This window comes from Nansenia antarctica (genome assembly GCF_963989245.1).
Source record: "Nansenia antarctica genome assembly, chromosome: 16".
NCBI classification, from domain to species: domain Eukaryota; kingdom Metazoa; phylum Chordata; class Actinopteri; order Argentiniformes; family Microstomatidae; genus Nansenia; species Nansenia antarctica.
In genome coordinates, this window is record NC_137686.1 from 19,912,669 (window position 1) to 19,927,134 (window position 14,466).

At 48.5% G+C, this 14,466-nt stretch overlaps 1 protein-coding gene across 2 annotated transcripts in view; it reads right to left on the reverse strand.

The window, feature by feature from the left end:
* Positions 1 to 14,466, reverse strand: part of LOC308171590 (receptor-type tyrosine-protein phosphatase F) — a 112,746-nt gene that overhangs the window by 35,905 nt on the left and 62,375 nt on the right. Inside the window, exons 11-16 of one of the 2 annotated variants that reach the window (XM_080546463.1) lie at positions 13,579 to 13,884; positions 12,443 to 12,636; positions 7,392 to 7,418; positions 4,528 to 4,645; positions 3,651 to 4,229; positions 659 to 756 (exon numbers count right to left, since the gene is read on the reverse strand). In XM_080546463.1, the coding sequence (XP_080402589.1) occupies positions 659 to 756; positions 3,651 to 4,229; positions 4,528 to 4,645; positions 7,392 to 7,418; positions 12,443 to 12,636; positions 13,579 to 13,884 (1,322 nt within the window). The remainder of the gene's footprint in view (positions 1 to 658; positions 757 to 3,650; positions 4,230 to 4,527; positions 4,646 to 7,391; positions 7,419 to 12,442; positions 12,637 to 13,578; positions 13,885 to 14,466) is intronic. The other variant, XM_080546464.1, reaches the window with a different exon arrangement.

The window sequence follows — 14,466 nt, forward strand, 5'->3', positions numbered from 1 at the left end:
CACACACACAGACACACACACACAACACATACCGACAGCTCACCTTACACACACACACACACACACACACCTGCACACTCACAGTCACACACACATACGCTCTCACACGCACACTCACACACACACACACACACACACACACACACACTCTCTCACACGCACACTCACACTCACAAAAACACACGCACCTGCGCACTCACACGCACACTCTCACACACGCACGCACACACACACACACACACACACACACACACACACACGCACACACACACACACACACTCGCACCTGCGCACTCACACTTCCACACCAATCCACCCACCGAGGCAGATGCCCAAAGACCTCAGGGAGGCAACCCTCCCACCTCACCTACACTTACTCATGACTGCTTAGCAACCCACCTATTTATTCATTTACCACATCATTTAATCTCCTAAATGGTGAAAGTGTGAAGTTCATAATAAGTAATGTGTCCCTGCCCCATGGTGCATACTGAATAGTTTTCACACTTCAACATCATGTCTCCCCTGCACTCTATTATTGTGAGCAGGGAATAGATATGATACCGCTTTGACACCGCACATTATTCACCGCCTCATAAATGAACATGAAGGAGCACTGTGGCGGTATCCTATCCTCTAATATAAATTGGCTCATTACCTTGAAAGGCACTTGGGACTTGTAGTTTTCCGGCACTTCCCACGTGAGCAGGACCGAGGTTTTCATGACGGCTTTGACGCCGAAACTCGTGGCGAAGGCTGAAGGAGGAAGAGACAACGGTTTTGGTTAGAATTTCAACAATGACTAGGCGCTCTCTGTCTCTCTCTCTCTGTATGCCTTCCACATCGACACAATCGCTGTTCACAGCGGTGTCGTTTCATGGCTAGTTAGAACCAATAATAGAGCGTCTAGAATCTAGAACATGCAACGGTTTTCTAAAGGCCAGACTAAACAAGCCCCATGGGGTAAAAAACGGCTTAATACCCCAATCCCATGCATGGATGGCTACCAAACACTTAAACATAGCAGTTATCCCCAAAGCCTCTTCATTGCTTTCACGTTTTTTTTCTCCCCCCAGATTATTCCAATAAAAATATTCATAACAGAGTTCAACATGATTATGACCATGAAATGTATACTAGGTGGTGGGAGGAGAATTTGCAGTCCTAAAAATAGGCACACACACACACACACACACACACGCACCTGCTTAATAATACATGCGCATTATGTGCAGTTGTTGAGTGTGCGTGTGTGTGAGAGGAATGGAGCGGTGCAGTGTGTGTGTAGTGTGTGTATATAGCATGCTGACATGGCTGTGTGTGTGTGTGTGTGTGTAGCATGCTGACATGGCTGTGTGTGTGTGTGTGTGTGTGTGTGTGAGTGTGTGTAGCATGTAGGGCTGCACGATTTGGGGGAAAAAATCTAATTATTTTGACAGATTATTTGGACAGATATTGCGATTGCGATTTAATTTGCGTTTTTTTTTTTTTAAAGCGACCCAAAGGAAGTTTTTGTAAAGTGTGGCCATATCTCCGGCTAGGAAGGTCGTATCAACGTGCAGTTTGTTTGTACGTCTTCAGGGGACTTAGAGGCTCCCTCCTCTAGCAGCCCCACAGCCCGAGCTACGAGTGAAAGAACTAAACTTACATTGGGTTGCTTTAAAGTTGGGTTGCTTTAAAATCAAGCTTCAGATTAAAACATGTGATGGAGCATTACTAACCTGACTCAGGTGGTTTGTTTCACACAACCATCTAGGAAAGCTTAATTGGAAGCTGTTTGGAATAGGGCAGGTACTTTCAAAAATACTTGGTAGGTGATTGGATGAATCTGTCTATCACCTTCTATCATGGGCTAATTTCAGAGAGCACTGCTCTAATGCCATCAAACTGTTCTAATGTAAGGATGAGAACTTAAAAGATATGAATTGGAACAACATATTTATGTATGGGTTTTTTAAACAGCTGTCATTTTGTTTCTCTCAAGTGTCAAAAAAATTGAACAATTCCAATATGAAAATAAAATAGGCCCTTTCTACAAACAAGGTTATTTAATTATGGCTCAGGAGCAGCATCTAAATATTGCACATACTGCAATCAAGTTAAATAAAGTGATAATAAAAATGTCCAGTAAAAAAGAATAGGTCCTTTCTGTAAACATTGAAATAGATAAAGCTCTTCAACTCGTCGTAATGTATGTAAGTGCACGGCTCGACCGCAGATCGGTTGTTGTTGCATAGTACTCCACATTTTTCAGCTCCGTACGTGCGGGATGGAATCACATTCTCTTTTATCCAGCGTTTGAATTAGTTTTTTAAACTCTTCGTTGCTCACAGTGTTAATAGACACCATGTCTTTAGCAAGGTAATGCGTGATGGAATTGGTTATTTCACGCCTGCCTTCGTGAGCCCTTTTCATACGGCCAGCCGCAAACGACTCTAAAACTCTAGTTTGCTTAACTTTAGACTGGGCTACGGGACTTTCACTTAACTCTCCGTTTCTGACCGTACACTCGTCTAGAGCTGCCCGTGGTACTTTTTCAAGTGCTGATACAGGTTTGTGGTGTTGCCTCTGGATGTAGCGATTGTTCCACGACAGGTCGTGCGCAACACCTGCTTTTGTTGCACATCTGTCGTCCTAAACCCGAAATACTTACAACAGAAGTGCTGTTTTTCTTCGGGACTAAATCGTTGCTTCTGGCTCTGCTGAAGCCATTTATCCACACCATGAATGTTGCTAGCTACTGAAACGTCTTCACAGATTCACACCTGGGCGTTTCACGTGCAGTGTTGTTCTTGGGTGTGTGCGTTCATTGACGTTGAATCCGACGCGCTGTATAATGTATCCCAAATCGCACCATCTCAAATCGCGATTTCGATTTAAAATCGATTAATCGTGCAGCCCTAGTAGCATGCTGATATGGCTGTGTGTGTAGCTTGCTGGCATAGCTGTGTGTGTGCAGCATGCTGGTGTGTAGCAGTGTAGCATGCTGTGTGTGTGTAGCATGCTGACATGGCTGTGTGTGTGTGTGTGTGTGTAGCATGCTGACATGGCTGTGTGTGTGTGTGTGTGTAGCATGCTGGCATGGCTGTGTGTGTGTAGCATGTAACTAGATTAGCAGCCATGATCTCAGTAAGTGCTGTCGTTTTAATATGAGAGAAGGAGGAGGAGGAGGGAAACCGGGTGGGACAGGATGTGACCTGGGGTTGTAAGTCGAGAAGTCTCTACTCCATAGTGTGTGTGTGTCTGTGAGGATCGATGTGTTAAGATATGCGTTTACACATGTTGCATAATGAATGTACATACAGAACATCAAGGGAATAAAGATGAATCAATCTGTGTGCGGGATATATGCAGGTGTATTAGTGTGTGTGTGTGTGTGTGTGTGTGTGTTTGTGCGTGTGTACGATACATGCATACGTATGAGTGTGTGTGTGTGTGTGTGTGAGATATGCATGTGTATGAGTGTGTGTGTGTGTATGAGACATGCATGTGTATGAGTGTGTGTGTGTGAGACATGCATACGTATGAGTGTGTATGTGTGTTAGTGAGTGTGTGTATGATACACGCATACGTATGAGTGTGTGTGTGTGTGTGTGTGTGTGTGTGTGTGTACTGTACGCATGTATAGCCGCCGCCACCACCTCTCTCACCGGGGGAGGTGGACATGGTCCTGCTCTGGATGCTGGGACTGATGGGCCCCCCTCCTTTGCTGGTGAACCCCTGCACCCTGATGTCGTAGGTGGTGTCGGGCTTCAGGCCCTGGATGGTCATGCGGGTGTCCGTGGTCCGGTTGGTGGTGTTCTGCTGGCTGTTGATGTCGCGGTACACCACCACGTACTGGACCATCCTCCCGTTCCTCTCCGCCAGGGCGGGGGGCTCCCAGGCCAGCTGCGTGCTGGAGGTGGTCAGGCCCGTCACGCGCAGGTTCTGGGGGAACCCGCTGGGCACGTCCTCCTGGGTGCCGATCTCCTTCACGTAGGCCTCGCCCGTGCCCGCCCGGTTGCGGGCGCTGAGGCGGAACACGTAGGTGGCGCCCTTGTGCAGGCCGGTGACGGTGTGGTGGTCGTCGGTCCTCTTGAACTCCCGGGAGGTGAAGGCCTCGTCCTCGGTGCGCTTGTACTGCAGCTGGTAGCCCATCAGCTCCCCCACCATCTCCTTGGGCGGCTGCCACTGGATCAGGGCCGTGTTGCCATAGGTGGTGCTGATCATCATGGTGGGCTTACCTGGGACTGAGGGTGGGGGTGGGGGGGGGGGGGGGGAGAGGGAGAGGGAAAAAAAGAACAAGGGTGTTATGTGGAGAGGAGAGGAGGGAGAGGGAGAGGGAGAGGGAGAGAAAGAACAAGGGTGTTATGAGGTTCAGAGGGAGGTTTGAAGTTTCAACGGTTTCAACCTTGGGTATCCTCTTGGCTCTGTACTTTTTGAAAAGTACTATTATTTATAATTTATAACCCCCCTCTCCCCCCTCTCCCCTCCCACCAAAAAAAGAAAGAAAAGCAGCTCTGTTGGGTCTGGGTGGAGGTGTGGTACCTGCTCCCGTGGTGGTGATGACCTTGGCCTTGCTGCGAGCCCCGTCTCCTTTGGTGGTGTACGCCGCCACCGTCACTGAGTAGCTGGTCTCAGAATGGAGTCCGGTGATGACGGCCTCCTGATAAACGGAACACAACCAGGGGTCAGAGGTCATGGTCGACAGGCTGGTCGGACTGTGGTGAGTGACACGTCACACCCCCTTAACTCTGCGTATCCAAAAAAAACACCAAGCCTTCACACAAGCACAAACCTTCCCACACGCAACACACACACACCAAAAACAACCAGTTGCCCTTCTCCATTATTTTCTCTGTTAACGCCAAATCAGGTTAAAATCAACACTGACGGAAGAGTGAGGGCAATAGCCTCTTTAATGGAGAAAGGCTTTGAAGGCACTCTGTCCACCATACGCAGGGCCAGCGGTTTTTCCTGGTCAGGTAACGTGGTCAGGAAAAACTCCTGGCCCAAGCCATAAAGTACACACCCCTCAACCAAATAACCAAACAAACCAGAACGGCACCAGTGTGTCAGTGTTTCTGCCTGCTCCTGCCTGGCCATAGCCAGAAGCTGGGAACCAGAAGAGGGCTTGACCCTGTGTGTTTCCCAGAACCAGCCAATATATAACTGGGCTACTTTGCAGAGCCTGTCATCTCAAAATGAAATGACAAGCCAAAGATGGATTCCTGCTGTCCTTTTACCGCAGCTGTTCCAGGGGGAAATGTGTTATTTGTATGAAGCCAAATATCTCCTCGTTATAACTGTTCCCAGTTCCATGGTCAAAAGGCTAAGCAGGGCAGCGAGAAACACTGGCAGAATAGGTGGACGGCATTGAACAAACCGGCTAAATAGAACAGCACACACAAACATGACAATCAACCAATGTTCCAAGTGCCAAGGAGTCTGAAGCATTGGCACTTAAATACAGCACTCACTTTACTGACCCCACACACCCACACACACACCCACGCACACCCACACAGGCCCGCACACACAGACACACACAGACACACACAGACACACACACACACACACACACACACACACACACTCTAACACTTGAAACCCCAAGCAAATTAGCGCCTGCAGCTTGAGTACACATCCTGGAGTTCTCTCCATGTGACCGGTACCACAGAGAGGACAAATAAACCAATGCCTGCAAGCCTTCCTGGTGGATAAGACTTTACTAAGCTCTAATATTCTCTCAATATTACAGGGCTTTGCCTAATACCGTTTCTCTAGCTAATGAAGGTTTACTTTTCTAATTATGGACGTACATTTTACAGTCTACATAACCCAACTCTATTTGACAATGTTTTTTTTTCCCCTTTTCATTTTTTACCCTGACTTTTAAGGGGGTCGCACGCAAGTCCCATACTAGCCCTAAAGAGAGACTGAGGCGCAGTTGAGATGTCAATGTTTTAAGAATTATCATAAAACCTTTTACGTTTATGGAGAGAAGTCTCATTACTTTAATCATGCAAAACGACTTTTACAGTCTCAGCCTTGGGACTCAGTGATCTCTCCATTCTGCCAAAGTCAAATTGTGTCTCTTATCACTTTTAAAACTCTAATGAAGGGAGGGTTCTACGGTAGGGCCTCTTCAGAGGCAGTGCTTTAGGAGGCACCAAAGGGCATTGGTGATACTATAATCCATAGAAACAGATTCTAAACTTGAAACTTCATTACTGACTTACTATCTTTTATAGTGCACTTTCATACCTGGAGAGAACCAGGTGTGCATCTTACAATGAGTAAATTACAAATATATTATTATTATTATTATTATTAATATTATTATTATTATTATTATTATAATAATAACTGTATAATATACTATTGGCCGTAACTATCTGTAGGTGAACACACTAAATGTTGACGCTAAGTCATAATAAATAATAAAAAACATGTAGCTTTTTAAGTCTATTATTAAAACCTCAGGCATCTAGACACCTGATAGAATCTTATTAAAGGGATGTGTTGTTGACAGTGCAAAGGGTTAAAGGGATGCGTCGTTGACGTCTGCCTGTGTCTAGTCACACTTCATTAGTGGCTCGGCTGTCTGACACCTTCACAACATGGCTGACTGCTAACAGCAACAGGGAGGAGTGAACGCATGTCTTCATCTGACACGATCTAGCAGCCCCGTGTCTGGGAGCTGCTAATCAACACCAGGCAGGAAAAGACCCACGATGTCACGCCAGACAACGGTGTGTACTCTAGGTAGTCAGCCATGGCGAGAGTGTTATCACACAGACACACACAGACACAGACACACACACACACACACACACACAGGCGCACATTCATATCATACACAGATATTATAAATATAAACACAACACAGGCAACACTGTCTCTTTGATAGGGTATTTGTGAAACTGTACTGGATGTGCGTGGGTGTGCTGGTGGATGTGCATTTCCTGTGCGGGTATGTGTGAGTGCAGGTAGAAGGTCTTGGCGGGGTAATGACTTAGCGTGACAGCTAGGGGAGAGAGCAGCGAGCTGCAGGGAGAGAGTAAAGGACATAAAGAGGAGGGTGGCGGCATGGCGCGCCTCTACCATATTCAGATGATAAAAGGCAGCGATCCCTGTAGATAAATGTGAATGACGGGTCTTGGATGTATGGTGAATGACAAATCTGTGTGTGTGTGTGTGTGTACGTGCGTGCCTTCATGTTACAAGGAAAATGAGATTAGAATTTAATTGGTTAATATATAATAATAAAAAAAACACACATCAGAGAGAGGTGGATAATGAAAGGTCTCCATGCGTACGGAGCTGATTGCTCCCTATGCACGTCAAGCTCACACAGTGCACTGCAGTTCACACCCCAGCAGCGGCAGCAACACACATGAGTTACTCACATACTCGGTGGACTCCTCTATATTCCACTGATGGGAGAGAGAGAGAGACGGGACACGAGGGGGAGAGAGAGATGAGTCAGAGACACAGGAGCACACGGCTACTGGGGAAAAAAGGAACTCACGCCCCTTTTTTCCCCCTACAGACAGACAAATGTGGGTGTCAACAGTGTCATGCAACAGAGTCAGGTGAGAGAGAGAGGGAGGGAGAGAGAGAAGGAGCAAGAGAAAGAGAACAAAGGATGCGGAAGAGTCAGAGGGCGACAGATAAATGAATGTAGAAATAAACATGTTCCACATATGAGAGAGAGAGAGAGAGAGACAGAGAGAGAGAGAGCGTGAGAGAGAGCAAGAGAGCAAGGATGAGATAAATGGAGATAAAAAGACAGATAATGCATGTTTAATGAAAGGGAGTACACCGTGATCTCCGTAGGCCCCCGTTTGAGTGGGTGCAGCATCTGAACAATCGGGCCGACCCATCGGTCAAGGACAGCTTTATAGATCGTGAATTACATTTGGATGACGCACTTCAACTGCACCAGAGGCACTGCCTTGTTCCCCTCGTTTTTAGTGGAAATTAAATAAAAACCATGACTCCTTCAATCACGACCATAAATGATCACTACCATGTCATTAACCTAGCCTTCTGTAATTCGACAAGGAAAAAAAAAAATACACACAAAAGAATACTTGGAAAAATCTTCCAAATCCTTTTTTCATTCTATTTCAATACAGTACATAATACAGTACATACATACACATACACATAGACACAGACACACACACACACACACACACACACACACACTCAGTCACTCACTCACTCTCACAGTATAGAGTCTGAAGTTTCTCCTCGCTAGCTGAGTGATTCCTGGGGGAAGTAAAAGTCCATTTTGAGCTGCGGGGCTGCGACAGTGCAGAGCGTGAAATCCTATTACCATCGCCGCTCGGCCGGACCCCATCAAACCCTGACCGCCGCCCCTCCCCGGCCCGACGAGACGCTGCACTGCAGCTGAGGGAGCAGCACTCGGCCAACACTGGGAGGTGGTGAACACAGGTCCTGAACATGACCAGTAGTCTCTCCCTGTGGAGATCCTGTAACTGCTCTGCCGTAAACACCCACACTGACATAATGATTCATGGGTACATGCAGCAGATAATAATAATAATAACAATAATAACAACAACAATAATAATAATAATAATAATAATAACAATAATAATATATTTTATTTTATGCGCTTCTGTCATTACTGTACTCTGAGACACTTTACATCTATCCAGGAAACCATCAATTACGAGCCTATGTACTCTGAAGCGTGTCATTGTTCCCAAGGTGAATACGCGCAGAGGCCCATTCACTGTAGCGCCTTTTTACTTAGCTGAGTGAACATCTATCTATCTCAGACACACACACACACACACACACACACACACAGACACACACACACACACACACACACACACATCTGTAAACCAAGGGAACAGTGGGGATCAAACTCTCCCAAGGCTGCTGATTCAGACAGAGAGGAGCGTGTTGAAGAGGCAGGGCCGTTCCCCCTTACATTGACTGATGGCAAACCAAAAGACAAAAGCTCCTGCGCCTCTCCGCTCCTCCTCCTCCTCCAGACAGTCCTCATCATTAAGCTGCCATGCCCAGTCCCGGTCGGCCCACACAAAGTCCCTACAGTTACACGCCTCATCAAAAACTGCCGTCTCAAAACGGAGTGAGACGAGGCACCAACCACCGCGACTACCGCCGCCACTACCGCCTCCCTTTAAAAACAGCTGCTGCTGAACTTCATGACGAACAGTTTTGCAGCGTGTCTAATTGGCTAATTTGTTTACTGTCAACGCCGCTCGGTGTATCAGCGGAGTACCCAAGCACATTAGGGTTTGCCTGGGAGTTCTTATCTCATCTCAGACGTAATCGGTTGCTATCATAACTGCTATGCTTTCTGTAAGCCCCCCCCCCCCCCGCCAAAAAAACACATATAAATTACAGCTCATTTATATTTCCAACGCCATCGCGAGCTGAAAACATCTCACAGCTGATAAGCGTCGTTTGTGGAAACGGAGCGCGGTAATTTGCAGGCGGGCGGATGCAAATGTGATGACACGGGCTGAGACGTGTGGCTACAAAATGGAGAGAACAAGAAAGAGAACGAGTGATGTGGAAGAGAAGGAGCTGTCGTGATTGATGGGGTGAAACGGGCTGAGGTGTTCCTCTCCTCTTAAAAAAAAATAAAAATTCCCATTCAACTCCAATCTGAGGCAGCCAAGGCCACAGAGGCACTGACGCATAGCGCTATCTCTCTTTCTCTCGCTCTCTTCTCTCTCTTTGCTATCCCTTTTCTTTTCTCTCTCTCTCTCTCTCTCTCTCTCTCTCTCTCTCTCTCTCTCTCTCTCTCTCTCTCTCAGACACACACACACACGGGTGGAGGAATCTGTGCAGAACAAGTCTCAAGTGCAGGAACAGTGCTAAACCTAAATGGGGTATGACTTCCTGCTCCATGCTAACACTGAATAATGTGGAATGAGGACATGCAGACCAGCTACTGCAGCGGTCGGTCGTGTGTAATCATCTAGCAGGCTCCGTGGTGTGGAGCGGCCCCCTCAGGTTAGAGCCCATGGACCTGATAATGACACAGCTGGGAAGGGGGGGGGGGGGGGGGTGTGGGGGTCGCCGTGGTAACACACACTGGTAACGTGGCCTGCTGGTTAAATTTAGCAGTGACATCATCAGGCCGTTTGCGGGCTCCTGCTTGAGAACAAGAAAGGCTCTTAATCTGCCCACGGACAAACAAGCCTAGCTCTGCTCCCTGGCGTCTCAGCTAGCCCGGAGTAGAGAGAGGCAGGGCGGGGGAGAGAGAGAGAGAGAAGGCTTGTTTCCCTGTCTTGTGGGAGCTGGACTAAGCTCTCCAATCCATTGAGACAGCTCAGACAGCTCAGTTTTGAGTGGACTGCATGGGGGAGGGGGAGGGGGAGGGGGGGTGGGGGGGTTCTATAGTTTATTTATCATCGGCTTAGCCATGACAGGTGAGAAACTGAATCTAGAGTACAATGAGAGAAAAACATCTTCTGTGAGAAATCATCATGGGAGACAACAGGTTTCGTTTGCAATTACGGGTGTCTGTGTCAGTGCTTTGTATGTCTCTTAAGTGAGTCAGCTTGTCTTTGCTGTCGGAACCAGAACGCCTACGAGCGCTGTGAGAGCCGACAGCTCCTCGACAGTCAAGTTTGGTCTTGTTTTGTTGTTTTTCCACTATGGTGTCGTTGGGGCACAGCAGCTATGTCAGTGGTTGTAGGACATGTGAGAAAATGAGAGATTGTACAATAGCGTACGTGCAAACATATGCACACACACACACACACACACACACACAGAGACAGGTCCTAATGACGGGTCCTAGCAAGTCCGCGAATCAGCAGCGTCTAAGAGAGCCTAATCTGCTGTGATGACTCAACCGGGGGTGACGGATCCGCACGCAAGACCATACCGTGCTACTGACTCAACAGTCTTCACCCTACATCTGGGGGGTGGGGGTGGGGAGGGTTGTAGGTGGAATTCAGGTTTCAGGAAAGGGTCATATTCAGTTCATACTGTACATACCCACAACAAAGATGTCTGTACAAGTTGACACGAAAACCATATCTGTCCCCACCTCCCTGCCCGTTGTTGTTCACTCCACGCAGAACAACCACAGGACGCACGCTGGTCGTCGAGGAAACGGGTATGAGCACGTCACTAGGTCACTGTGACGCTGTCAAAAGATTCCATGAAATATATATCCACCATGGAGGGCACTAACAAACTCCTATTTACCTTAAGTGCATACCAGGCCTCAGGTCTTGTCTACATTGAGTGCGCGGTGAGACTGCAGTCTGCTCTGTAACAATACTGCAGGGATGTGTCTGATACCCTATTCCAAGGTGACTTGAACAAAGCTTCCACTTCAAAGTCCATTTACACAGCAGGGTATTTGCCGAGGTAAATGGGGGTTAATAGCCTTGCTCAAGGGCATAGTGGCAGCGCTCGCCCGCTTGGGATCTGAACCAGGTCTTCACTACAGCTAACGGTTTACACACACACACACACACACACAGCAGCACATAAATATCTCCAGTAGCGCTTTCAGGCCAGAGGCTGTTTTTGGGGCCTCGGTAAAGGTACTGCTAGAGAGGAGGGGGTGCTTACGTGCCTAATTGAGATGCTTCTGGTGACTGGGTGGGGGGGATGGGCAACAAGGGGCGGGGGGGGGTGAGGCAATGCGTCTTCACGCAAATTAATTCTGGGCAAACCGTCCAGAGGCGGAGACATGTACACGCCCCCTGGCTGGTCTCCTCTCCTCTCCTCAAAGAGGGAAGCAGGGGTCTTCAGTATTAAGATATTCATAAATGAATCCCTCTGAAGGATTACAATCTCTCATCCATCTCACAGCTTCGCTCCTAGCCCTGGGCCATTCGGATCTCCTTGCATTAATGTGGAACAAAGGAGGAAAGTGTGTGTGTGTGTGTGTGTGTGTGTGTGTGTGTGTGTGTGTGTGCGTGTGTAGGGGGGGAGGGAGGCGGTACAAAAATATATCTAATTTATAAACAGGCTAACAAGGCAGTGCATATGTGAAACCGCAAAGGGAGGTGGATTGATTCCACTAAGCCCTACCGATGTAATAGTATACATGAAATATTTAACACCAATTTGAATTAGCATAGAACTTGTTACAGCTCCTAATCCCTAAGCTAAGAGGAACCGGGGGTATCTCGCCCGAGTGCAATTCTGGAGTCAAGTGACGCGTGTTAGGACAGAGAGAGAGAGAGGGAGAGAGAGAGAGCAACCGAAAGAGAACAAGGGAAGCGGAAGAGTCAGAGCGACAGAGAATTGAATATCGAAAAAAACACATTCCACATATGTCACTTGGCTGAGAGGCTGTGAGGAGTACATTTTGAGAGAAAATGTAAAAGGGGGGTGGGGGGGGGGGGGGAATGAGACACACACACAGAGAGAGAGAGAGAGAGAGAGAGAGAGAGAGAGAGAGAGAGAGAGGGGTCAGTACCTGGGCCTCTGGTAGTGCCACGTCCATGATGTTGGGCTGCCCTCTGGGCTCGCCGTTCTCCAGGCGGGAGAAGATGACCTGGTAGCCTCTGATCTGGCCGTGCTGCTTCCCCGGCAGGGGGGGCTTCCAGGTCACACGGATGGCTGTGGAGTTCACTGCCTCCACCTCCAACTTCCTGGGGGGCGCGCCGGGCACTGGGGAGAGGGACGGAGGAAAAGCAGGGAAGGGGGGGGGGGGGGGGGGGGAAGGGTGGTTTAAAAAACATTCCGAAGACTAGGTTGTCCTTAATGCAGAGTGACTTCTTCAAAGAGCTAACGGCCGTCAAAATAACGGTTTCCATTTTCTCGGGCTCTCACATTGGAGGAGGCACTGGTGGTGCTGTATGAGATATAAATGTGTGCTTAGTAAGGGGGGGGGGGGTAATATCTCTGAGACCCCCTATGTCTACTGTGCCCCTAAAAGGCTTCTCCAGGACAGCTTGTGGTCTAGAACAGTGCGTGTAAAGTCTCTAATTACAGTATTAAATTAGCTGAGTTGCTGCAACTTCAAACACATTAATTATAGACCGCCGTCTCCCAAGAGCGCTCCCGCTCTCAATCACACTGAGAACAACAGGAGGACAGAGAGAAAAGAGGGGGGGAATTGAAAGGAGGTGAGTGAGTTCTGCTCCACTTCCCCGGGCTCGGGGACCGGGCAAGGCGTGAACTTGGCGGATGAGGACAGAAGAGCGACAGCGCAGGAAAGGAAGAAAGGCGGGAGAGGAGGAGGAGAGAAAAGAAGAGGAGAAGAGTAAACGAAGGGTCTATTAAACGGAGTGGGAGCGGAGAGAAGAGGGTGACGGTCCTTGACCCGGAGATGGTGATGGGCCTGGAATGGATAGAAGCTCACAATCAAAGAGGAGACCAAGTAGACCCAATGAATGGAAGTGAATGGGAGTGACGGCCTTCATTACCTCCCATTGATCACACTTGTATGCGGTACACAGAGCAGAATAGACCCGTACAGCAGAGTTAAAGAGAAACAGTCCAGAGAAACAAGTCGAGTCAAGGAAGAAGGGACAGCAGGATTACAGTAGACCTAAAGCGATGGGAGGGTTCTGAGGAGGAGGGCTCCACCAGGAGAGGGTAACAACCTACCATCCTCCCTGGTTTTGATCCGGACAGGGGAGCTCTCCGGGCCCGGGCCCACATCAGTGTGAGCCCTGACCCACACCTGATACTCGGTCCACTTCTCCAGGCCCTCCAGCACGTAGCTGGAGGCGTCGGCGCTGATGCCCGTCACATCGTGGCGCTCGGGGTCCTCGCCGCCGGTGGCCTGGTAGCTGACCGTGTACGCCACGATGGCGCCGTGGCGACTGGCGGCGGGCGGAGCCACCCAACTCACCTTGAGGCTGGTGGAGGTCAGGCTGACTAGGTCCACCTCCTGTGGGGGGGCGGAGGGGGCTGCAGGGGGGAGGACACACGCAGGACCACGGATCAAGCAAAACTAAAATAACACATACAACCAAGGATAGGGAGGGGGGGGGGGGAAGTGCAGTGCAGCCTCTGGACTGAGAGATTGGTTGAATGAACTTTGATGAATCAAAGTGTGTGCTGCTGCTGTGTGTGTGTGTGTGTGTGTGTGAGTGTGTGTGTGCATGCCTGTGTGTGTATGTGAACCAGTGTGAATACCCCAGGCTTGATTACAGCTGGTGGTGTTTGCCAGCTCTCCTATGTGTTGCTAAGAGCGGTAGGTAGCTGTCTGCAACACATCAGCTCACTTCTCCAAACATACACAGGTCTGTTACACATGACATCTCTCTGACGGAGTACTTTGGTATATGTAGTGTATCACTTTGTTTAAAAGTGTTTCTACATTTCAGAGATTAAAGCTCTCTCTATAACAGTTGCAGGCAGAGCAGTATTACTTCAGCTATAAAAGCGTTGATCGATAACGGACTATATAATAAAATGTTGTGACCAGCTCTCAACAGTCCAGAGGAAAGACTAATAAAACACATTAAAAGGGGGAATCACAAATAATAA